General features: G+C 37.4%; 1 protein-coding gene across 4 annotated transcripts in view; it reads right to left on the bottom strand.

Moving 5' to 3' along the window:
• Nucleotides 1-674: 674 nt before the first annotated feature.
• CALCRL (calcitonin receptor like receptor) overlaps nucleotides 675-27,104 on the bottom strand; it is a 66,102-nt gene continuing 39,672 nt past the window's right edge. For 3 of the 4 annotated variants that reach the window (XM_065638036.1, XM_065638035.1, XM_065638034.1), the window contains exons 5-13: nucleotides 26,379-26,491; nucleotides 23,244-23,335; nucleotides 17,982-18,108; nucleotides 16,476-16,629; nucleotides 15,165-15,225; nucleotides 14,980-15,046; nucleotides 9,670-9,888; nucleotides 9,269-9,310; nucleotides 675-4,452 (exon numbers count right to left, since the gene is read on the bottom strand). In XM_065638036.1, the coding sequence (XP_065494108.1) occupies nucleotides 4,231-4,452; nucleotides 9,269-9,310; nucleotides 9,670-9,888; nucleotides 14,980-15,046; nucleotides 15,165-15,225; nucleotides 16,476-16,629; nucleotides 17,982-18,108; nucleotides 23,244-23,335; nucleotides 26,379-26,491 (1,097 nt within the window). In that variant the 3' untranslated portion in view covers nucleotides 675-4,230. The remainder of the gene's footprint in view (nucleotides 4,453-9,268; nucleotides 9,311-9,669; nucleotides 9,889-14,979; nucleotides 15,047-15,164; nucleotides 15,226-16,475; nucleotides 16,630-17,981; nucleotides 18,109-23,243; nucleotides 23,336-26,378; nucleotides 26,492-27,104) is intronic. The other variant, XR_010606407.1, reaches the window with a different exon arrangement.

Raw genomic sequence — 27,104 nt, 5'->3', positions numbered from 1 at the left:
CCATTATTCTCTGTTCTAAGCAAAACCGTAATCCATCAAGTGGACAAAGGCTACGTTCCAACATTATCCCTGGTTAAACCACTTCGGTAAGCCACTTCCCGCTTTTTCACATGGACAAGTATGAATTCTTACCACTATGTATAAAGAATTTGAAATGCTTTAGATTAAAAAAATAAAGTGCAGTGAACTTACCAGCACTTATTTACTGTTTTGTTATATAATATACACTAAAGTGATTTATGAGAAGTATATAAAAAATAATTGAACTAGTCAGTTATAGTTTATTCCAGTTATAATTTTTGTATCACAGCTCAACAGAACTGAAATTTAATTATCAATTAAGGTAAGATTTCTAGCCCTATTTCTGTCTGGTCTGGGTTACATCACCTTCCACTTGGCAGTAAGTTAAGGGTGTAGGGCCATGTAGGAAGGGCTTTAATAGGAATAGCAAATACATTACCATTAAATAAACACTTAAAAAATGAGTAATTCTTACTATGTAATTACTTTCTCCCTGGCTTAATATTTAATTAACACACAGTTAAGATATCTGTGAAAGCCTAGTTTAGATCAGCTTAGTTATTTCTGTATTGAAGCACAAGAGATCTGAATAAATGTAATATTTTATTGATCACAAACATAATACTTCTTTCAGGAACTGAAATGCATGATGATTCATATGAACAAAGTGAAAATATAACACAACCAAAAAATAACTTCACATTTTTTCCATTTCATTCTTAGCGTAAGCAATAAATACAATGCTATAGCTTCTATTAATCTTATTTACATAGTACAATACTCAAATATTGCCTGGTTTCCAGCCCAAATGCTTCATGAAATGAAAAGGAGTGCATGTTGCAGCATTTCTACAGCAAAATACTCTAGTAGATCATCACAATGAAAAAATATGTAGCATAAATGCTAACATCAGAACAAACAGGCAAAAAAACAACTGAGAGGACCCTGCAGTGGAGCATTTCATTAATCGAAGACAGTAGCATTAAAAAGAGATATTCCCTCTCATAGAATACTAACATACTGGTATTACAGATACCAAATAAAGACAAGTAGCCCCTGTAGATTAATACTATAAATCCTCACTAAATAACAACAACAACAACAAAAATAAAGAGCAAATAATAACAGATAACTCTCTGCATGTTCAAAGGAATCTCACAGCCCCACCAAACGGGAGTTTCTTTCCATCCCAGAGGATACAGGTAAGCACTACAACATTCTGTAAAGTAGAAAATAAGCCACGAGGATTCAGCATTAGGATTTCATTTTAATTTACTGTGACAGAAAAAACATTTTAAGAAGCTGACCCTTCTCTTGGTTGTGTAGAAGTGCAGAAGGTGAGGTAGGAAGACAAAATAGGGAATTTATACTTTCCAATGCCAAATAGTAAATAGGTTAGTTAACCTCATGAGGAGAGGGAAATACAGGTCTCCTATGCTGAGTAAGCCTCCACAGCCACGCACGTTTTCTTGCACATCCAGCTGGACATCTATTTCTTTTCCAAAGTGAAAGACAGATGTGGGCCTAGCAGCACGTTGTGATTGTCCACCTAGAAGCAGGATGACTTCTGTGGAAAAACAATTTTCCCTCCTAAATTACCATTACAAGTTTCTCTAACAGAGATTAGGAGCAATTAGCAACTAGCGCTTTGCAGTAAATGATGATAATTTATAGGCTATTAAATTTCAACTGCCTAGCTGAGAAGGAAGCTTAATTCAAAATCTAACATTGTATCCCACTCTAGGCCATCACTTTTAATTATAATGACCCACCTGGTACCACTGAAATAATTGTCTGATAATATGCCATAAAGGGCTTCAAAAGACTTCTAAATGGACAGACTTTGATTCTCAGCTGGTACCCAGCAATTCTCAAAACTGAACTCAAGACAGATTTATACCAGTTGGTGATCTGGTCCCCCAAGTGTAAAGCTGCTATAGCAGAGTGGGGATTTTCTGCACCACTAATATTTTCAGAACATTCCACAGATTTTAAGTAACACTACACAGATCAGCAAGCAGAGTTGTAAGTAACCTCTAATCATGTTGTAGCAGATAATGTTACTGTATTCTTACAATTTAAGAGATTGCAACATCTGATTGCCAGATTTTACACTATTCTAAAAGTACAGAATCCACCCAATTTTCAAATCATTCCCATCAATCAACCAGACAGCCTTGCAGAATAGAAATCTTGATTTGTGCATTCTAGCTGAGATTCTATATTATGAAACTAAATCATTAATAAACCACTCTAAATTCTAACTCCAGACATAAAAACTGTAAAATACAGAAAGGTGCAAGTGGCATGAACTTACCGCATCCTCCTAATGTTTTCCTTCTAAATACGAAGCATTTAAAGCCTTATAAAGTCACAAACCAATAAACACTGTGACAGCAAATTAACTAGATGCTAATGAAGCTTACAGAAAGGCTACCGCCAAAAATGTATACACGTTAAAATCAAGGTCTTTATACACAAAATTAAGTATTTAAAACTGAAGTGGTTTCAGAAAGAACTTTTTTTTGGACTGACTGACATGCACCAGATATACATTAATTAGTGTAGCAGTAATCATCACAATAATCATCTCCAGCATTTGCTTTTCTTCTGCTTTAATCTGTTTTTTGCCCACTTGAAGTAGACTTATCTGCAAAATAAACTAATAAAACCTTTTTCTACTTTTGTGATTTTTAGTAAGACTTTTCTAAAGTCACCTCGTATCATGCCTTCATTCTTGAGGATTTTTGTCATTTCACTTAAAACCCCTACTATTTCTTTAAAAGTAAAAAGATTTCCAAAACCATTGATTGCTATAAAGACACATTTTCTCAAGACCTTCCTGACAAGCTCCTCATTTTCAGTGAGACAATTATACACCAATAGAACCAAAGAAACAACTTACACTGTTCGAAGTTAAGTAACTAAGATAGAGATGCAGAATCAAGCACTCCAAAATAATAATAAAATTCTTAATCCATAAGTTTTTGAACCTTTGTAAGACAAACTTTATGCTGGATGGACTAGATGACCTTTGAAGGTCCCTTCCAACCTAAACTATTCTATGATTCTGTGATTAGTTTGCTTCATTAGTCTGAATCTCATACACTGGCTTTAAAGATAGTATATGTTATTTGCACTGCCATGTCTTGTGTGCTTTTCTCAGACCAAAAAAAAAAAAAGCCACAAACTTAATCAAAACTTTGCCCTAAAGATGAAGGAATAAATTATTAATATAGCAAGGGAAATACTTAAACAAAACAATATGACTACAACAAATTCTGCACATGATCTTTTCGCAGTTGAGTAAATTCCTTAAGCACACAGTGAAGTTCCATCAGCTTCAATTGTGTGTGTCTGGAAGAACTTATAGTTATTTTCAGGGTCCCACTTTTCTGTCTGGCAGTAAGGCCTCATCAGTCTGGTCTGTGTTAAAGCCAGTAAGAAACTTCCGTAAACTTGAGGAGAAGGAGACACTCCTGTATATGCAAAAATATTTTAAATAAAATTGCTCAGAGCTTGCTGTAAACTATTACATCGCAGTACAGAAGTAAAGTCTCAGGCTTGCACTGGTGTCTCTATGCTTGATTTTTAAATAGTGGAAAAAAAAAAATGGCCAAAACAAAGCAAAGCAAATCATTGATATCTTTGAGCCTGTTCCCTCAGACTTCCTGTTGGGCTTTTTGACAGTCAAATGCTGGACACAAAATTACCCTAGACAATCTATTGTTATTATTGCACCTACTTTAACCATTTTCCTGTGTTCTGTTTTAGTTGAATTAAGACAATACAGTATGGTATTTACACTCTATAGGGAAATGAAATGGCTTCAACGCAACACAGTCTTATACAAACTTCCAAGAAAATAAGAAATCCTTCATTGATTCCCTTTGTACAAAAATTGCCAACTTTGTCTACACAGTAGAAACTGAAGAGGCAAAGTTTGTATCTGTATATAAATGCACATACATATATAGATATATATGTACAGCTGTTCATACTACATAGATACACAGAAACACAAACATATGTATATATGCATATATTATATATATATACATATGAAAAACGTCTTAGTTTAGGTTGCATCACTCAGGAGAAAAACATACCCCGTTCGGTAAAATCTTCTGGCCATGAAGTCACGAAATCACATGTGGAGTCCATGAGCTACGAGGGTAAGGCCCGCCGGCGTGGGCCGAGCCTGGGCAGTCACCCGTACAGCTTTTCCGTTTTTAAAACAACGCTCTCCATGTCATGGTAGCCCTTCCCATTCAAGTGTTCACTGGTGCAGTCGTGGTTGTAGCTGTAGCCTTGCACATCGCTGATGGAAGAGACGGTGTAGGAAGCGGTGCGCATGGCATCCGAGTGGCTGAAGCTGTGCTCAAACTGGATCTTGTACTGGTTCCAGTGTCTTCTCAAAACAGCCTGGACCTGTGCCAGAAAACAAAAAGAAATGCACGTAAAACACTTGGAAAGATATCACTGGCCTTCAGTCTCCCATGAATGAGTGCCGTAATAAACGTGGTTGAGCAAATTAGGTAGTAAGGCTGAATAACCCTGGAAAGTGAGGGTACCTACATATGAGCTGTCACATGAGATGTTCTGAAAGATACCCAATTTAAGCAGGCATTGTTCTTCAGCACAGTTGGTGTGAAATAATTACATTGTACAATTGCAGTGTACTAGTTGCTCAGGAAAAGCACGGCTTACAGGAGGAGCAGCAGCAACGCTATTTTCTCCTTTCTCCCCTGTGGACTGAAGTGCAGTGTGGACAGATCAGATTCGCAGCTGAAAAAAAGGTCATTTCTGTTCACCCTTACATTCAAAAGGCCACATCCTCAGCAGCTGTAAATTCCTACACTCTCAAACCATAACTGACATTTGATATGGTTCTGGCACAAGAAAGCCTTTTTTAATTTCTGACCATATCTTAATCAAATTAATAGGACAATTTCCCGAACTCTGTATTTCTGCCAGGGTTAAAAATAAAGTTGATAAAATAGCTGAAGGCCCCAGCTTGTTTACATGTCTCCAGTTGAAAGGATGTGATGTTTATGGGAGCCTTCCTCTCCTTAATATGGTCAAACACCTGTGCATGCTGGACTGATGAAGTCTCACATTCATGAAATTCACATGGAATTAGTTTTTCAGTGAAGATGCCAAGTAAGGAATGCTAAGAATGGTAATAGCTAGTGTTACTTTTTCAAGAGATTTTTTTTTTCATGTTAAAAAACCTGCCCACATTCAATTTCCTCTTCAGCCAAACTCTGTACACAAAGTGTTCTTTTGGGGAGACACTGACACATTTATCCAGCAGTGCACCCCTAATCACAGCTCTCATTCACCAGCATGACCTCCATTTCACTTTGTCACGTAGAAAAGAACTAAACAGAAACCAGTGATTCCCCCAGTTAAATGTTGAGATTGTAGGTAAATATTTTTAGGATTTTCCATATGTCTTCAGGGTTTCTTTTATGTTTGCTTTACATTTCCTAACACAATGGCTTATTTTGTCTAATTTTACTCTGGCTTTAATTGTGAAAAATAAAAATAAATAGAAGAAAAGGGATGTAATTATTAGACTTCCTGCAGTCTGGTCTCAGAATCCTCTCTTTAAAGGAAAACTTCATATTTCTTAAAGTCCTTATAAAGTAAATGTAAAAGGTAAGGGAAGAAGAAGTATGGCTATTTTTGATGAGTCTTCCTAAAGGGCTTCCTCCAAGCAGCTCTTTAAGATACTAGTAGCTTGATGTTCAATATAGCACAAATTAAACAGCACAGTAGCCAATGAGGAGAAAAAAACCAAAAAACAAAAGAAAAAAACGCCCAAAACCACAAAACAAAACAACAAACAAACCAAACCAAAAACCCAGACAAACCCCCAAAACCCAAAACAACCGACAAACAACCAGACAACACAACCCCACCTACTAATAAAGGATTGTATAATCTCACAGACCTGAGATTATAATCTTTACTGCCACATTTCTATAGATCAGCAGAAGAAAATTAAAAAAAAAAAACAACCCTAAACCTCACAAACCTTACATGGATAATGCTGATCATTATTATCACCTGTTACTAATAGCTCAATCAGAATCTTTCTACTGATCTATCAGAGAGCTGGGAGAAGCTTCCACTCTGACTGCAGCCAGTGTCACCCCAAAGTCTGCTCTGGACCAACTCCTGTTGGAAAAAACGCTGGGACAGCGCAGAAGCACCCTGCTCTGTGGCTGCTGGGCCATCAGCAGAGCGCAAGTGTCCTTAGGGAAGCGCTGCCGCAGCAGATAAAAATGAAGGATTTGCACGTACGCTCTTGTCTGTAGAAGGTTTGTGACAAACTGCTGCAGTGCATGTTAGAACTGGATTCTACAGAGCATCCTGGGCTGTGCTGCTCAAGAAGTCTGGAAATGTTTGGATGGAGCACTTTTAATTGCTAATACCCCACTAGAAAATCTTTGCTCCACTGTCACTCAAAGTGTCGATTCCAACATCAGCACGCACCTGTAAACCACAGACTTGCTGCAGAGAAGTGCTCACGCTCTCTCATGCCTCTCGTTCTGCACAGTCCCTAACGAGGTGTTGCTGTGACAGGCGATGGTAGAGCAGCATCTTGTACACAAGTAGCTTTGTTCAAGCGCTGGTATGACAGCAACAGATGTAGCGGCAGCAGGACACACGGCTGCCTGCAGGCTTGCATGCCAGAAGCAGCATCCTTTAGTAGACCAAGGAAACACTTTTTTCTGTGCAGACATTTTTTCCTAACTACACTGTCATTCTCCCCACAGACTTCCTTACTGATGCAGTTTTTTATAAAGCAATAAATCCCTTCTAGAACAAGGTGTAGCCCAAACTGGTTTATAAAGCATAAATTTCCACTCTATAAAGAGCAAGTACAGACTTCTACATTTAGCTGGCAAAGTCAAGGCATAGGGTCTAAAAATTAACTGCCTAAATTAATGTCAAAATGGCTAAATCTCCCTTTTAACATCCTGCTGGCAGATGTTCAAGTAGTGATTCACCTCTTGTGGTAAAACTCATCTTTTACCACTGATCAGTCCGTGCTGAATTTAGGGATACTGAATTAATGGGATGACTCAGGTTTGCTTTTCTTATGGAGCATAAGAAAGCGTGTACAAAGTCTGACTTTGTAGCAATGGAGTACTAACAGAAACCATTCTTATTGGTTATATCATATTTTAAAATTATGGTTCTGCCTTAAGTAATAAAGTAGCCTCAGAAGATGCACAGGGCAGAACTGAGCAGTGGACAATGTTGTTTCACAGAAACTGCAGAGATTTCAAGAGGTTTCCCCCCATTTTGCATGAGAGCAGAACTAATTGTCTGTTTGTTTTTTTCCGAATATCAGTTTTTAGAAGGCATTCTGAACTATAACATTTAGAGGGAAAGAGTGTGTGAAATATCAAAGCTGAACGCGGGCAAGTAATCAAATCAGATCCAGAATGTTTAATGATGTGTTCTGCTTTGAATCAAATATATAAGCGGAGACTTGAACCTGGATCTACGTTGTGTTAAAACCAGATCGAAAACACTGCTCCTTGCCCACTAAACTGTGAGAAAGTCTCTCTTCATCTTTTCTGCCTCCTTGGCAAAAAAAATCATTGAGACTTTCACATTTCTTGAGGGGGGAAATAAACCTCAAAACCTCATAGAAGTTTCAATGCAATTCAGTCTGCTTCGGACTGAGGAAGAGGAGGAAGGGTGATCTGCATGAATCAATTCTAGTATTAGCCAAACAATTACCTGTAAGTAAATATTACTGCCCAGTAACATTATATAATTGCTCTGGTACAATTTTGTGACATCTGATAAAAGAAAGTAAGGGTTCAGGCACATAAAAACATCTGCTTACTCCCACACATCTGCTTACAGCCATATGTTGCAACTGCACTAAACGCAGAACAAAGGAACAAACAGATGTGTAGGAATAAGCGTAGAATTGTAATTGTTCCTCTGCCAAAAGTGTTGGAAAATTACCAGTGAGTGTTTTGGTGGAGTGTTTTTGTTCATTTGGGTCTGGTTTTTTTGGGGGGGGGGGGTGTGTGTTTGCAAGCAAGAGCCATATTAACAATTTTGTATATATATTTTGTAGCCTTTTGACCAATTTGAGGAAAGGCTGAGGGAGCTGGGTCTCTTTAGCTTGGAAAACAGGAGACTGAGGGGTGACCTCATTAATGTTTATAAATATATAAAGGGTGGGTGTCACGAGGACGGAGCCAGGCTCTTCTCGGTGACAACCAACAGTAAGACAAGGGGTAATGGGTTCAAGCTGGAACACAAGAGGTTCCACTTAAATTTGAGAAGAAACTTCTTCTCAGTCAGGGTGACGGAACACTGGAACAGGCTGCCCAGGGAGGTTGTGGAGTCTTCTTCTCTGGAGATATTCAAAACCCACCTGGACGCCTTCCTGTGTAACCTCATCCAGGTGTTCCTGCTCTGGCAGGGGGATTGGACTAGATGATCTTTTGAGGTCCCTTCCAATCCCTAAGATTCTGTGATTCTGTGATTTGATCTCTGATACTGTAAGGCCATGTCAGTGTACAATATGTTACTGAAACACTGGAATCTTCTACTTTAAGAATGAAGAAGTTTGTTCTTGTAATTGACCAATGATGGTTTCTTAAAAGTGCATTTCTTATTCAACACAGATTTCTGACCCAAGTACAAGAAGCTATTAAGTTCTGATTTTTAGACTGATATTTTTCGGCTTCGCTAAAAAAAAAAAAAAAAAATTGTCTAAACTTCAGCCTAATTTTTTCCCGAAGAGCTGACATAAGCCACTGTCCCAGCAGACAACACGTGTGAAACACGCTTTGTTCCCGGTGCAGAAAGACCAGCTACAGGGACTCTCCAGGACCACAGATGCCACACAGCTTCTAACACAGACAAACAGACCTTCTGGGTATTGAATTTCGTTTTACTGTTATATGATATTTACTGAGAATTTATATCAAAGTGACAAGTGTCTTCAGTTCCTTATATGATTGAGAGACATGTATATTGCTCAGCACAAAAAAGTCCGTCCTAAAGCACTTAACGATGCCACGAATGATGGCACAGGCTTGCCCAAGCTCTGCTTTTTTAAAATTATTTTTTACCTGACAAATTTTAATTTAGAATTTTTTTTTAATGATTTTAAAATTATTACCTCTTTAATTGCTGAAACAAAGCAAAAACATATAAAACAGGAAAAGTAAAATAAATACAATAAAACCAGTTACTCTACCTCTCCATTGAAGAAGCAGAAAATTGTAGCTACCAGTAGACCCTGTAAAATAAAAATATTCTGTTTTATTTCACATGCGTAGAAATTTGTCCAGGTTTGAGATAATTAGAAGTTCCTGATAAAATTCAGATATAGATAGCTAAGAATATGTAGTACAAATCTAAATTGGGTGAATTATTTTTAAAAATGCATTACAAAAAAGTATTGGGCCAGCTTTCTAACCATGATGTTTCTTTCCTTTAAGAAATGAATTCAGCATAATGAGAAACTTCAAGTCGTTTCTAAGAATATTGCATGAAGGTCTTTAAAAATTCAAATAACACCACAATTTCTCCTTTATTTGCTTCACATGCCAACTGCCATCCAGCTCAAGTGAGCAAAAACCAGTTAACGGTTCCTACCTGGTAGTGCATCAGGATGTGCATCACATAGTCGTACACCTCCTCGGCGATCTGGCCTTCTGGTCGCCATGGGAACAGCACAAACTCGATGCCAAGCAGCGGAACCAGAATCAGGGTGGCTCTCACTGCTTTCATGTACAGGTTGGATTCTGCCTTGTGGGTGTCTTTCAGCTTGGTTATGAGAACACGAACGATATTCAGCAGGAAGAAAAGATTCACCTGTTGGAAAAGAAAAGGACTCTGAAGATAGTCTGAAAAATAATCCCACATGCTGTTTTGTGATACTAAAACCCAGAAACTCAAGAAAACTCAGACTACATGGATAGTGTTGTAATTGTATAATAATCGTGAGTTAAACTCTTTGAAAACACCTTTAAGTAACTGAGAGTGGGTTCTAACATCCATTACCCACATCCGTTCCTCTGACGTGTTAAGCAAGTGTCCATCCACGCAGCTGTTGGTCTTCCAGGGTTAACAACCCACACACCTTTCTCTCTGCTGTCACAATGACAGTGCACAAGGGAATGATGAGGTTTTAAAAAATGATGATGCCTCTTTAGGTTAGTCAAGAAAAAGGATGACACTCTTCCCTCATTGTATTTAAATATGGTTCAAAAAGCTACTTTTTCATTTTTCAAATATGAGTTTGACAAATTTATACAGAAGAAAAAAAAGCAGATTTAAAAAAAAAATGCAGGCAAAATGCTGCTAACAAGCTGTATACTCCTGTAGACAGAGAGCAGCTTTAACATGCTCCAGTGGCCAATGGCTGATTTGTGAATAATTCAGCAGAACTGCAAATGGGGCAATGCTGAGATGATGCTGTACATCATTCTCATCAACTACGAACTTTATTATTTCCATAGATATTCAGGCTTTTCTGGTTAACAGTGGTGTGTATCTGTTCCTTCAGTTTCACAAAAAAAAATCTCAAGCTGAAATCACAACTATGCAGACTGTATCTTTCAACATGTGAGCACTCATTGTAAGCAACCACAAAACTAATACACACAGAGGTGTGGATATATGTGTATATATACACCCCCTAACCCACCCACCCCCAGCCTAAGGATGTGAGTGAGCACAGCAACACCAGGGGCAATTACCCATGCTGTCATCTCTCGTGCTCGGCCAGTCCCATCACTGTGCGCGAGGGCACAGAGGCGAGATGCTGCTGCTTCAGGGACCGCTGTGGAAGGGAGAGACCCAGAGTCTGCCCCTCTTACCTCTGCTCCAGGTAACTGTCTGTCCTTGTCAACAACTATCTAGAGACAAAGGGGGTGGGGGGATGAGGAGAAGCCCACAGGCAGACAGACAACTCCCCCTCAGTCTAGGGCAAGGCCTCTGTCTTGCTGTAGGACAGGTGTAAACAGGGAAGCCATTTCAGATCATGTGTGTCACCATGTCCTCCTCAAGCCTGGCAGAATTATTTCATGTCAGTTAAGGTTTTAACGATAAACAGTTGTGTATTGTTATAGCAACGTGGCCCTTGACAGATATGTGATGTTATTTATATTCTACTAACATGCTATTTAAATCATTTCAACAGGAAATTGTTTTACATAGGAAACTGCTGCGTGAGTTTCTCTTGGAAGTCTCCAGCTACCTTTAAGCTTTGTTTAAGCAACCAAGGTCTCCCGATTCTTTCTCAAGGGATTTATTTAGATTTTATGCAGCCCACGATCCTCATCCAACTGCCTATAGTACACACAGACAATAAGTCCTTCCTCCATTTCTAAATTTAATCCTGCTCCTCACTTTAAATCTATTACTTCAGCATCAAAATCTCTCCAACATGGAGTTTTCATCACTCTCGTGTTTTGGTAGCATGGTCAATTCATTCCTGTATTACCGTCTTAAATACTAACTGAAGATGAAAGTTGCATCAGCCAGGAGTAAAATACCACCCATTTCATTTACAACATGCTGAAATGCACAGAATTTTCCTGGTTGTGCTGCTTACCTACCAAAACCAAAAGGCACAAAAACAAGCACACAAAGAGTTTGCAAATAGGCACCAGGGCAAACAGAGAAGATGAACGAGACACAGCAGAGGACAGAGCTGAGAAAAGCAGTCTGAGTGTCAGTTAAAAGTATGGAGCACCAATGTTTGATGAGTATCTCTCTTGCCACAAATACATAGAGATCAGGATGAACTGAATTCTAACCAAATTGATGAAAACAGGTCTTGACTTGAAAGCAAAAGTAGGGCAGTGGAACTGCTCGCATACATATTATCATCAAATGGATGGTACTGGTGTGTAAAGCCCCGAAGGAGTTCTGCTGTGCTAGCTGCAGTATGAACACATTGTAAAACACTGGCAGCTCCACAGCGACCTGAACCAGGCAAATGAACAAAAATGGAAACAAAGGCAGACAAGGCAATCCTAAATAAACACTGCCTATACTGGGAGCTTAGTAGAATTTAGGTTGGCTGTGAACTTAGCCGAACTTATAAGTCAATAGGTGCTGCAGTTCTTTAATCAAAACTTCATCAGGTCCCTCGTATTTCTACTTCTCTCCATGCCAAGTTTGTGCTAAGCAGTATGGTAGTCCTCATTTGCATGTAGGTTTAAATTCTGCTTAAATTCCTCCTTGGCATAAACAGACCATTCTCAGCTCAAGAAACTCAGATATTCTTAGATACTCACTGGAAGCCCATTGCATGGCTTTTAATATAGTTAGGCAGCTTCAGATCTTAGCCTGCTTGAGCCTGGCTTACTTGGGTGGAACACCTGTATGTGCTCATGAAGATAGCTTTTATAGCTGGCCTGTGGACATTCCAAAGGCTGGGCACATAAATGCTAAGCATTCAACTTCTAAACTCCTAAGTCTTGTACAAAGCCCAGCTTAAAGTCATTAAATAGCTCGGTGACAAAAGTAGGAGCTCCTGAACTTCCTTCCAGTACATGCTCACTGAGTATGCTTAATTCTTCTACTAAAAAGTTTGCATCTATATAAAAGGCTGTCAGTCTGAGACACCAATACATAATGTTATTTCAGGGCAAAAGAAACACTCCTGTAATATTATTTATACAAATAATGGCAAAACTAAATTAAAATCTACCCTTTCGGTGGCACCAATGCAAACTAAATCACTGATGTGCACTGGCACATCAGAAATCTACACTGAAATCACTGCTGCTTTCATTGAAGTTCAAACCTATTGCTTTTTTACTGTCTCCTCTCCATTTTGATCAATGTTTGTTCAGTATAAAAACATCACCCTCTGCTGTTTAATTCCAACACTATTTCTTTAACTGTGGCTGTTGAGGCCAACATTTGCAATCAAAGCATGAACTGAATGCTATCCCAATCAAAATGCAACCTGTGTCTGCTCCCACTTCCAGTTTCTTTGGCAGGGATCTGACCACAGTTATATAACAACAGGGACCATAAAAGCAGCGTTATTGTTAACTTTATGTAATTGTAAGATTTTCAGTGATGGACAAGCGTTAAATTCCCATTGGCTTCTGCCAATTCTCCCTGGCACCCACTTGACAGTCCTCTCCAATGTTCTTTGAGATCTTGCCCCTGCAAGTAGAAACAATGTCTTCTCCCTCGTTATCTAATTTGCAGTTTAATATTGTTGCTTAAATGTCTACTAAAGGAGGTCATGTTTAGTAAAGTGTGAAAAGTGTATCTGGCAAGCAAGCTGCTTAAGCAAATGAGGGTTCTGTTCCCAAAGCCTAAACACATGCATTTCATCTTCTGTCTTTATCCCTGGCTTGTCTCTTCTGAACTGACACATTACATTTTTTTGTTACCAGAAAGGAAAGCAATTCCTTTAAAGTATTTTCACATCACAGGCAAGATGTGTAGTTGTGTTTAATCTTTGTTATTCCCACAAGGTTTTCAAATAAATTTAGTGATTGTACTGTGGCAAGAAAAATGCAAGACCTTCAGTCAGCTCATGAAAAATATAGGAAGATCAAAGGTACACATATTTGTAAATGGCAAAGAGAATGGACCCAGATTCTGCCCAAACCAAGCACACAGAGGTGGTTATTACACCTCCAGTAAAATCAAAGGACATTCTTAGTGTTGCCTTGAGTGGAAAGAAGAGTTTACAGTTTGGGACTGACCCAGTACATTCGAAATCAGTAGGAGCCTTGCCACTGTTTTCAGCGGGGGACTGTGGAGGCCACTGCTGGGAAGGAGAAAATGGTCTCACATCCTAAAATGAGGTCACTTCATAGAAGATGGTATAGTCTCATCATTTTTAGACAAATTTTTCTGTTATTTAAGCAAGTTCGACTAATAAAAATTATATCGCAGATTAAAGAGCTTTACCTAAGTGATGTATCTGTGAAGAGACACCTGGACAAAGGAAGTAACAACTCACAAGGCAATGCAGAATAGTGTACAGTTTCTGGGTGAAATACAGCACCACTGAAGTAAGCAAAAAAAATGCTATCCCTTTCTGTGAAAATAGGATTTAACCTTCTGTGCAAATTAGAGAGAAGAAAAATGGAAAGGATTTAGAATTGGGTTTAAGTTTACAGATTAAAGCACTAGGTTAAAGTGTCTTTACATGAACATATATAGCAGACTTAACTAACAGGATGAGGGATTATCAGTAATAATTCACACCCCAAAGGACATGCATCTCAATAATTTCATGGGAATTGGCTCTGGCTTCCCATGCAGAGGACCTCAGGTGTGTCATGGTACCAACAGAACCTTCAAAATATAAGTTCACCAGCTAATTTCACTGTGAATGAAAATGGGAGTCACAAGAACCACAGGATTTATGCAACAGTTTTCAGAGGGAATTCTCTATGCACAGAATGCCCTCTACAAATATTCATCAACAATTTAACAGAAGAGTTCATAGATATTCATAGAGTTCATAGAGTTGCGATACGCTGGTGGCCAAAGCTGCATCGCTGCATTAGTCTCTGCACAGGGGCCATCACAGCAACCTGTAGAACTGTTTACACTGGTTCTTGCCCAAGGGCCTGCTCCAGTGTCTCTCCATCCCATGTTCCCACCCACAGTCAGTCCTGACATCCAAGAGCCCTCTCTCTGAACCTCAGTGAGCTCCAGTCCTTCCCTGTCATTAGTGTTTCAGTGGGATGATAATCAACATTGCAAAACTTGAGTTTCTCAAAGGCCCAGGGGTATGGCTACTTAACAAGGCCGAGCCTCATGTATCTTGTGTGTCTAAGGCACCTACTGGGTTAAGCGAGGGTCCTGCGAATTACAGTGACCTCTAAACGTTAGCTTTAGGCTCTTACCAACTTTATAAGCCCATGAAGAATAGCCAGAAAACAAAGAAGAAAAACAAGTTATCTGAAAAATGCCTACCAACAGTGCAGCACAGATAGGGCCGTGGATGATGTACAGGAGATGAGTATCGGAGCTGATCCAACAACTGGAGAAAACAAACAGGAAAAGAAAAAACATTTGGCATCTTATTATCTGTTGTATTCCTTTTTTTTCCCTTAAAGAAAATATAACATTTTTGCAAAGCAAGTGGAGATGCTACTTACTTGTCATTATAATATAAACTTCTAGCAACGGCATGTATGCAGGCAGGGATCAGTGGAAAACCTGTGAAGAAGAAGAATTGTTTTCTTAATATATAAACCTGGATAATAATGAAGTAAACTTGCATCTCTTGCAGGAATTTTCTCTATTTTCACCTCATCCAAACTATATACCTGTAGAGGAAATAAAGTAACAGGGACAAATTCTGTTTCTATTTTCTCAGATTTGTTTCTGAGGAGTGCATGAAACCTTATTCCCGCTGTCTTGCCAGGAAATTCATTCCAACATGCAGAAAGACAAGGGAAAACAAAATATAACTTTTTAGAATGCAGCGATCAATCTTCATTAACACAGATGTTTATCAGAGTACAATCTTCAATAACGCTAAATAGGTAAGTAATATTAAAAAGGTAATTGTATATATGACCATAGCTTTTACAGTACGATTTACAGTGTCAGTTATGTCCTCACTGATACTTGCTGGCTATTCAGAAAACAGGGTCACCTGCAAAAGAAATTTGAAAACAGACTCTGGAAATTGGGCCAAATTCAGAATTTAAAAAAGAACAAACCAATGAATTATCTGGGATCCTTGACACCCTTGTGGTACCTAATTTTTAGAAACTGCTGAGCACCCATGATCTTTTAACCACATCTCAGCTGTGTCTGTAGTGGGACAGCCAGTGACCCAGGTACCAAGTCACGTTGTATCTGAACGTGCCAATACACTGAAGCTGAGGAGAAAGTCCGCACTTGCACTTAGTGTAAATGCTGTTGTGCATTATCTGAAATGACCATGTTTGGCTTTTTAGTTTTGATACTGATTACTACTTGAGAGCTTCAGCTACAGCTATTCTCTATTTGCCTAGTGAACAATACAGGTCAAATGGAACTGCTAGAAAAATAAACCCTTGGCCATCTCTAACTCAGTTCTGACCCTCCACCCTAGACATGGCGAGACTTCTCCAAAAACAAACACTCATTCCTGAATAAACATCTTTGAGATGAGGAACAATTAATAATTACTTCTTAATGTCATTTTTATAATAGGAGACTATTTTCTCTATACAAAGGAGGAGTCCCTTCCTGACTCCAGAAATGCATAATCTCTCTTTCAGCAAAGATAGAGATGCATACAATTTCCTACATTAACATTTCTAAGCCTGTTAAAACACTACAGACAAAGAAGAGGGGTGTGTCATCATTGTTCAAAGTCACCAGCTCAGAGAAGCAAAGGGACAGATGTTCAAATTCTCAGGAGAATGAGTAAGAGATTGCACTGGCCTGAAAATACAGAACATGAAATTGCATACCCCAGCCAAGAAGGTAATACCACATCAAGTGTTGTTTCTCAGCAAAAACAGCCACCACAATGAGAGTATGCAGGTAAATGCCTTCACACAGCATCCAAAAGTAGTTGCACCCCATTAGGTACAGGTAGATGAACTGTGACACTTTGCAGCTAACCTGTAGAAAAAAAGCAGAATACAATATTAATTTTGAAGTTGCAAAAATCTCAGTTTTATTTGCAAAATGGAAAAAAATACTGCTAGAGTCAAATGTTAATGTTTATTCTGTTTTTCCACTACACTTACATATATTTTTAATAGAACAGAATATATTTTTAGTAGAATTTCCATGGAATTACAACATATAACTACTCCAGAGGACAATTTATGTTTCTAAAATGCTTACAATACTTCCAATTTTAACCTAGTTGTAACTGCATTTAAGGCCAATTGAGAACTTGTTGGCATACATTTGTATTTGCCTTCATTCAAAAGATATTCTTCAGTCGAAATATTATAACTTATTGTACAGACTAAAATGTGAAATTGCGAAAAACGAGCAATAGGCAACTTGTCGATTTGGACACAGTAGATCCTTTTTTTTTCTTCTGAAGTTGCTGTGTGTTTGATCTGTTTCTGGCACTTAGCTTAAGACAAATCAAAAATTAATATTGGTTTATCATGTTCTGCTACCTAACTCACTTAATGATGATTATTAGCAGCTATCTCAAGCCCATTTTCCAGTGCTTCGATGAGCTTTTACAGGAGAAGAAGAATGAATCTTTTTACTTGATTCAGCTTCTGGAGTTTTGCCCTAACTTTCACAGAATTTAAATTTATCTTCCAGGTCTGAATAAAAATAAAGGCACAGTTAGGCATTTGTTTGTTTATGTATTTCATTTTCAGGCTCTTCCGTTGCTATAACTCCTAGCCTTTTGGGAGAGGCTACTGATTCACACTTACCCAAGTATTACCAGGAAATGAGAGAGAGAAAAATCAGACCTGAATGGACAACTTTTAAATTTTGCTTTTTACTTTTGGAATATGAGGGTCGGGTTTACCTCTCTTAAAAAAAAAAAAAAAAGAAAAAAAAAGAAAAATTCTTCTAATTTCAACCAAAGATAGCAAAATTAAAGCCATTGGAAAGTTGCTGACATACAAAATACACTGCAAAGCTTTTTTTACTGCCCTTGGGTGAATTCGACTGTCATGACCTCACTGACATCATCTAGAACAGGCTACTTTCTTGCAGTTGTTTCAGTGCAGAAGTGATCTGTACAAATTCAGAAGAGCAGTTCAATATGCTCTGTCTCTTAAAGTGTTTCTACTATTTTGAAACCTCAAATGTGAAATGCCCAAATCATTGTTAGACATCTGTTGTACTACGTAATATGGATACATCATTACTGAACATTTTAACCTTGCTGTACACAACATTTCATCAAGTATTCATGTCTCATTTATCTCTTCTGCGTTGCTGAAGTTTTTCACATACAAATCAACAAAGCTGCCAAATACACTTTTACTTACTGGATTAGTTGCAACTAACTCCTGATTGTTGGCAACAGCAGTCAGTGAAATTATTGTTACAACAGAGTTGCAAACAAAAGAGAAAAATAGATTTTTATGCAGGGTAATCCTTTGGCAACTCAAGCTCCTAGAAAAGAGAAACAAGAACAAATGAATACACGAGGGGACAACTATGTGTACTTGGGGACAACTCTGAAATTTTGAAATACTAGAGTTCTTTATTAAGAATCCTGACACCAACGCTTTCTTCAGCTCCAGTCCAAATTTAATAGAATGATGTGAAAGGTAACACCTTCCCTTAATCTCAATTTTTTGGACAACAAGAGGCAAAGCAAGTACATTCAGTTCCAATGTGTTTACAGTGAAGGGCCTGCTTTATATTGGCTATTGAATAAGCAATAATAGAACATGTTTCAGATTATTTATTCCTTTTTTTCCTATTATTACCTGCAGAATTTCCCAAGTAACTATCATTCCTGAGCTTGAAGAAGCTGTCTTACCCTACACTTTCATTTACCCAAACCTATTAAGATTTGAGGATAATTCTCTTACAATCTTGTCATTTTTCTTCTTTAATCCTCTAGCTAGAGAAATACCTAAATAAGTAAATCTTACATTGACTTTTGTACATAAGTAAGTATATTGAATACAATTATAATATTAAATGCAATACATAACTGCATTTGCTAATTTTCAAGGTTTGCTTTTAATCTGGCAACAAAATTAAAGAGAAAAATAGCTTTTCAAGGGCTTTCTTGTTTTTAAACGGAGGTTCAATAATATTAAATAATACTGGAAGTTGAACTTAGTCACAGCAAACTCCCATTTATCTGCCATTCTAGAGAAAACAGGGCTAACTCAGTATCATTCCAAGAGGCAGGCATGCTTCTCATTCAAGTTTTTCCTAAGAAATTCAGCTTTACAAACAAACAGAAAACAAGATAGAAAGCCTATACAGATATATATTCAGATAGTTGGGATATTAAGGCTTAATGCTCAAAAAGCAAGTAACGGTTAGTGCAGTTAGCTGATTGACAAAATTAAATTACTAATTGGAGGAGGAAAATTATCTTAGACACACAACTGCTTTTCACTGTTAGAGAAATCAGAAGTACATTGTCAAGGTCAGTGGAGCTCAAGTCTAAATTGTCATGCAGGGAAAAAGAATCAAATTTTCTAGCCTTTTCCAATAGCATGCCTGGTGCAAAAAGATATAGTATGGACACTGGTGATTCATTTTTAATTTGGGAGGGCAGAAGGGAGAAGATCTTTATATTTTAACAGAGAAATGAAGATATTAAATAGTCACCAAAGCTGGAAGAGTATACTGAAATCTGTTGAGAATATGACAGATGTAACAAGAAACAAAATGACTCCACGGAACAAGAGAGACAGTCAAAAAAGACTGGCTATAGAGGAGACTGTACTTTGTGGTTGCATTCTCTGCAACCATCACAAGAACGGTGTATGAAGCACCCCACAGACACGTGGAGTAAGTTAGCAGGTTCAGATATGCACAGTGCAATACCATGCATCAGGCAGAATTTCTGCAATTCAAACCTTGGAACCTTGAGACATTCTCAGCCTCAAGTCACAAAATGTGGGGGAAGGAAACTGCTCTAGAAACCAGGGCTGCCATGCAGCACAAGGAACTACCCTACATGAACCTCTGCTTGCCAAGTGGTTTTTGCCTAAAGAAAACAGAAAAGAAAAAGTGTCCAAAAGACAGAACACAGCTTTGGATGCGAATTAAATGATAAAGTATTTTCCATTAGGCTTTTAAAATTTTATTTTGTCTTTGGTTTTAATGCCTGAAACACATAAAGCTTTGATTATTATAATATGCTGGGTTTTATGTTCTTTGAATATGTATTTTTTTCCTATATGGCGTATATATTAAAAGGAAGACAACACTAGATTCCAGCTAAGGGCTTTACATAAACAAGTCCTGAAGGACTCTGGAATTCTGTCTGCTTATTGTTAAGATTCAATGCACAGGCAAGGAAGAGCACGTACAGCTAACGGGGCCATCTCTCAGGGTCATCCAGCAGCTGTTCCTGTTGCATATTCAAACACACCCATCCACACCCACCTCCACCCAGGCATAAAAGGATTGAAAGGATCACCGGACAAGCAACAAGAAAGCAAGACTGATGACATTTAAAAATGAAGACTGCTTTTGGTAATAAAAGGATTTTTTCCTAAGCCTCTCCACCCACCCTCCTCTGTTACCCTTCCTCTATTCCTTTTTCTGAATGTTTTTCTTAATGACATAATATCCTTTAATCACTTAATTCTCATAATTATGATCTAAGAACATTTGAATGACCTACCTCTGGATTAAACCATGTGCAGTAAAATAAAAACAGACCTCCTGTTAAATTACCTATTTCTCTTCCTGTTTTGACTCCTGTATGTCTTGGGCATTAGGAAAAAAAAACATTTCTCCAGTATTTCTCCAAAAGAAAAAAAGACAGCATTTTCAAAACCCCCCAGATGTGTTTGGGATCTGATTTTTTAAGGTATTCAAATACTGCAAAATTCAACCAATGAGAGCTGCCTGTGCACCTAAGGGGAATTATCTGTCCAGCTGGAATCAAGTGACAGTGACTTGAGAACCTCCTGTTGCTCTCTCACTCCATCCCCCAGCTGTTTGCCCACTCCGTAAGCACAGTGTTGCTCTCTGTGGGTGCTGTCATGGGATCTGACACGATGCTTGATCAATAACTTCTTTAGTTCAGCTGGAGGCTGGTTTTGTATGGTTTATTTTTGTTTGGAGTTAGGGGGCATCTTTCAAATGATAGCTCCCTTTTCTCTGAACTTACTCTTAAGTTTTCTCTTGCCTTGTTTCTCTTTATGAAAATCATACAACTATTTTAACAGAAGATTTATAATAAACACGTGTGATTTAGAGTATGCAACAGAACAAGAGAAAGCAGAGCCTCTGCAAGAGGTTACTTCTATGTGTCATAGAGGAATTTTCAGAGGGGAAGATCCAAGTTTATAGTCCATTTTATGTTATTAAACCAAGAACTCCAATCCACTTGGGGAACACAAGTCACAGACTGGACAAGTATTTCCAATGAGACAATTTTCTGAAGAAAAAACAGAATTTCAAATGAAAAAATAAATGCAGAAAAATGTTGAAAAGTTGAAGACATTTGAAAAAAACCTGTCAGTTTTCCTATGGAGAAAAGGACCACCTTTCTTGTCAAAGCTAAAGATATTCTAATGATCAATCCAGCAAATGTCGTCTGGAAACTATCAATTGACTAACAGAATAAATTCTTTGGAATCATGACAAGTTTAAAGGCACCCCCACAAAATAGCACCCAAAAAAAGCTTCACCTGTTGAAGCTATAAATAATTATACAAGTTTTATGTATCAGCTGGTACATAATACATCCTGGTATTAATCTAGACCATTAAATATCCTTCTGGTACTAAAAATACTTTAGAGGAACTGTACATCCCAAGAGAACAGCTTGTAGAGGACTTTCTTTAGCTTCCTTTAAATTTTGTAATTTCCTTTTATATCCCAGCATAACCACAGTCTAGAAATTGCGGTTTGTGGGTCTGGATTAATTCCCTGTGGTTCTCTAAGGAGAGATGATCCTTCTGCCAGCGGGAGAAAAAAAACCCTGGAAGTTAGACAAACACGGCATAGTTATAACTGTAACAAAGCAGATCACCTGTTTTGGCAGTAAGTGCCACAAACCAAGAATGAAATTATTGGCTTGGTTTTCACATCATGGTACAGAAAAATCATGCTTTACCATCTTTGAACTTTTAAAATCATATAGTATTCCAAATCATTTTGTTTTCTCCTGAAAAATCTATGTCAAAGCATTTTCCCTGTCACATCAGGTATTTAGTCTGTTGTGACAATTTTTTGTGACAGTTACAGCAACAGTACAGCGCTTTTAATGCAAAATCAAGCTTCTTATAAGGACTCAGAGCCATTTCACATATTAATTTTGTGGAGTGAAAGTAAATTTGGAAATGGTAAACATTGTTTTTACAGGTCATATGCAAATAAACGGATTAAAAAACTACAAATGTTTTGGTTTGTCCTCATGAAAAGAAGTCAGAAAAAGCTGAAAAGTCATCTTGAATATTGAATTTCATAAAGACAGGCTACAAAGTTAAAACACTCTGGTTTGTTGGGGGTTTGTGGAAATGTCTCAGAACCTGGGGAAATAATGTATATCTAAATTGGAAACACCATATTCGGCCAGATGTGAGTAAAAAGGATAATTTTGTGTCAGATACTGGGTACTCCTACATAATCAAGTCTAGAGCATGACAAAAACAACATCTGAGCTAGCCCCACGGTTGCTGATGTATGCAATATTCATATATAAGTGCTAGAAAAAAAATGATGGAGTGAGACAGTAGGGTATAGTGGTAAGAAACAGACAAGACAGTAGAGCAGATCTATATTATCCATTGAAAAATGATGCAGAAATGATTAGTGCCAGTTACCAAGGAAAGCCCACCCTGTGCAGTGCAAGATTTGGCAGAGGTAACATCTCTCTCAGCTCTGCTCATGTGGCAGCACTCCTGCTTTCACCTTTCTACTAAAGCCTCATCAACTTAAAAAAAAAAAGTCTTTCACAGGAAAGAAAAGAAAGTAAGTTCACTAAATGTGAAGTAACCAGTAGACCGATTTTAAAAGACATGCACATTGTATTAGAAGTTGTTGTGACAGTGGAGATACACTGCTCAAACTCTCTTTCAAGAAGGTAACACAATAACTGTTAGTGAATGTGACATAACTGTCTCAGACATAACACAGTGAATAAAAAACCAGGATTATTTTTATTATTCCTCTTAGCCTTATTTCCTTTATAGTTTATCATATTTTGTGGCTACCTACTTTGGGATGTTACTGTAGCTATCACGTGTCATCAGTATTTTGGTTTTATGCTCTTCGGTTTGGCCAACGCTTGGAATATCCACACTGTAACTTATTATCAAAAACCCCCACAAACCCAAAACAAACAAACAAACAAAAAATTTTCCCATTTCCTATTTTCAATATATTCTACAGTTTTTGGTTTGCAGATTTGGGATTTTAGGTTTCTGAGAAAAGAAACCTAATATTTTATTACAATATAATGTTCAATGCCAAAACAATATTCTGACTTTCTTCTCCTTCTTGCTCCATCTAATTTCATTGGGATGGCTAGTGTTTCACAATATTGAAGCTAAAATTGTTGGAATCACTGATATTTGATAAAGGATTTTAACTATACTTACTTAAAATAAAAGAATATGCCAAGAGAAATCAGAAGTGATGCAATTGAAAGACCATGTCCGATGATGGCCAAGTAATACAAATTCAGAGCAGTCTGCAATACAAGAACAAAACCAAGCACCTGTGATGTATACAGAACTGTTGTTGATAAAACACATAGATCTCTTCTGCATATAAAATGACTACAACAGGATTAAAAAAATTAAAACGTTATAGATAATGATGAGTCAAGTCCAGAATCCTCCAAATCAACATATTACTAAAATCTCTTTCTGTAGAAAACAGATTTGTTGACATCATCACTAGGTTTCTAATATATACTGGTATGTTTTTTCTGAGTATTTACATAAGTTTGGCTGTTTACACTACTGCACTGGGTGTGTTCTTGTCTGAGGCTTGATCCATCTATTAACACAACTCTTAAGTAAAACACGTGCTTTCTAGAAGAATGTAATGTCTTTTTTCCTCATAGGTTTTTACTTACAATTTAAAGATACTTCCTTCAAAGAAAGCTGTGATTATGATATTGGAATTCTTTTTTTTAAATTCAGCATTTAAGGAAGGGTGTGACAAAAAATTAACAATTACTCAAAAATCATGAAGACTAAACAGTCTTGTTAAATACACCTACAGTCAAATTAGAAAATTATGAAAAGCTGGGTAGATACCAAAGTTAAAAATGTGGAAATAGTAAATTAATATTTGGAATATATACAACACATCATGGTTAATTCTCTGAGTTAATAAATTAATAAAATTAATTAATAAATTAAATTCCACTAGTAACAATGCCCTGCTTTCAGTCATGGAACGTGTCTCACAAAATGTCTCTTGTTGCATTAAATATAAGATTATAATTGTGCACATAAGGAAATGAAGATTTTCAGGTTGAATCTTATATTATACTATCATAATAAAGCATTACTATCTGGATTCTATAGGAAGAATTAGAGCATACATACAAATGCTCATATACTCCAAACTGCGTGCATCCTCTGAACTTATTATTCCAGTTTAAGATAGAGTAACTGTAGCCTGCTACATACATTGACTTTTGAAAGAATATAAAAAGATTTCAGGTTATGAGACAAGGGTACCTCTTTTTCAAATTATCATTATTTTTAAAAATAAACCATTACAAAAAAAAAAGCAATGCAATAGGTTTGCTGAAACTTTCATAAAAATTTGGAAGTGAGAAAAAAACAAGGGTTGCCCCTGAAACACTGAAGCTTGGTTATATATACATAATGACAGCCTTTCTATGACAGGTCCACATCACCGCCTCATTCAGTGACTGATTTAGGCAAAGGAGCATATTAAGGATTTAGAAGAACTGGCACAAATCACTGGTACAGCAGAGACTGCTAATGACGGCAGTAACAATAAGAATTGAACAATGGACAACAGTCACATTTAATGTGCATTATCTAACCCGCCTTCCGAGCACAGTGAAAAGATAATATTGTTTAACATAACGACACACAGAACTGTGGCAAGCAGTAAGGCTTTACTTGGAGCTATTATTCCATTTAAAGAATAGCTTTTGATGCATGACAGCCTTGAAATATGCTGGCAAAACAGCCTGAGGGAAACTAGCTCCTTATTCATGAAGGACCTGATCAGATCTGTTCCTGTCTGAAGAATATTCTCTCCGTTTCCAGTCAAATACTAGCAAGAATCAATGAATTATAGCATCTCTGCTAGCAGAATTAAACCTCCCTTAATGTATTCAATGTCCTGTGATTTCAGAAAAATGCCTGATTAGCATCTATTACCACTTTTTCTCAACATGGTTTTCTAAGTAAATCCCCCAAAGCACTCACAGCAATGATGCAGGCAGTTAGGACCTCTATTAGATGGCAGTGTTCTTGACACAATGTTCTATTATTGAGCTCTTTTCCATGAGGTCCAAATTAATTTACAGTCTATCCTGATCTGCATTTTATATTCTTAGCTCTGAGGCATTTACAATTTCAATTTATTTACTGCTTCTTCGCATGGCTGAATGTTTCATGAAGAATACTAATGCACATACAGTTGCGGGCAGGGACCAAAATATGCAATTTTTTCCATTATATCCTCACATTTCACAGACTATCTCAGAAACAGGGCATTTGGAGCTTTGTTTGGTGGTATGTTTTTTTGGTTTTGTTGTTGTTATTTTGTTTCTCCTAAATCTGTCAATAGATGGGCATCCTCAAAATAAACTGAAATCTAAAAAAATACCATCTTTACAGATACCCACATGGGTATGTGTGCATAGAGTCTATCCTTGGTGTATGAAAAACAACTCTCACAAAGCATTTTGCTGCCTGGCCCGAGGTAATTTTGGATGCTTGAAAAATTTTCACTTAAAACACAAAAAATAGGTTTTCCATTTGTATGAACAGCTTAATATCTCAGACACTGAAAAAAATGGCAGTTGGGAGCCAGGACAGAAGATATTCACAGGAAAAGGATCACAAGGGAAAACAAACCCTATCTAACACTTCTAATCATTTACTTCCCTTTGACCTCCAAAGATCCTGCGGTGAATCCACTCAACTACAGCTTGTCTAAGCTTTTGTACAAAAGAAAAGATTAGCTCTGCTTTTCACACTGGGAAACAAACAAACAAACATCCAAACTCTACTTAAAAGCTGCCTTGAAGATGTTTTAACCCTGAGTAAAACTTGGGTTTGCACCTGCTGAAAACCTCTGTCACTGTGAGTTAATTGGATAAACAGACGGACTCTACACGTCTTCCAGAAATGTGCAAACCTCCTGCAGTTCTGCAGCGCTTGGACCCTACTTCAGAATTCCAGAGCAAAATGTCAAGGTCTGCTCTTATAAGGCATATGTGTTACTTACCAGTAGATGACTGTGGATGACCTAGACAAGTACTAGTACCTACACATTTAAAATACCCATAAACAAAAATATGATCATATTATTTAAGCATTTGAAATCAGCTGTAGAAGACAAAGCAGATGGGTTGGGGTTTTTTGAGACTCTTTTGCAAAATTCATCTTTTTTATTCAACATGCCTTCTCCTTTTTGCATTCTGATGCTGCATCAACTCTGCCATTCTAGTTTTGAAACTTCTGAAATTTTTCTAATCGGTTTCTTAACACAATGTGCATTCATTTTTTTCCTACCTTCACTTTTTCACGCGTATAGATATTACACTGGGTATAGTTTGTCCACGTCCTGTTGCTTTCTGGGTGTTTAAACCAATTCCCACTTGGATCACAGATCTTCGTAACTTTTTCTACAGTCAGTAAAAGCAAATGGAAAGAAAAACAAAAAAGAAAACCAAAAGAAAAACACAGCAGTCAGCACCAAAATTCTACTTCCTGATGCCTAGTATTTATTGAAGGAAGACTGGCAAACAAATGACAGCTTTATTAATATGACTAGAGAGACATTGCTTGTTACTATGAATTCTGAGAAACAAGAGGCCATTGCTTTTGCTTGGCGAGGGCATGTGATGATATATTTTTCTTAAGAAAACAAATAGATTTCTCTCCTCCAATCCAGCAAGTATCAAAATATATCAAACCAACTGTTAGAGAACTACCAGATGAACTGACAAGAATATTCAAATGGCTTGTTTAACATCCAAGATCTCAACTGAAGTCTGACATCCTACCACTGTAAATTAGGATTGGACAGTCAGGAAAACATCAATAAAGAAACTGCTCAAGAACCAAAGTGGAAGACTTCTATCATCAAATAGAAAGAGGCATGAAAGGACCCTGCGAAATGCTAAATGCAGTAGAAAGAGACAAGAGTGGAAGTCTATGACATCTTCCACATGCTCACAGATGCAAAGTTTAGCCTACAGAAACAGATTCACTTGCGGGAGAAACTCTTGTTGACTA

Source organism: Caloenas nicobarica, chromosome 6 (assembly GCF_036013445.1).
Source record: "Caloenas nicobarica isolate bCalNic1 chromosome 6, bCalNic1.hap1, whole genome shotgun sequence".
Lineage (NCBI taxonomy): Eukaryota > Metazoa > Chordata > Aves > Columbiformes > Columbidae > Caloenas > Caloenas nicobarica.
Note: the sequence above shows the minus strand (reverse complement) of the source record. Positions and strands in the feature narration are given on the sequence as shown.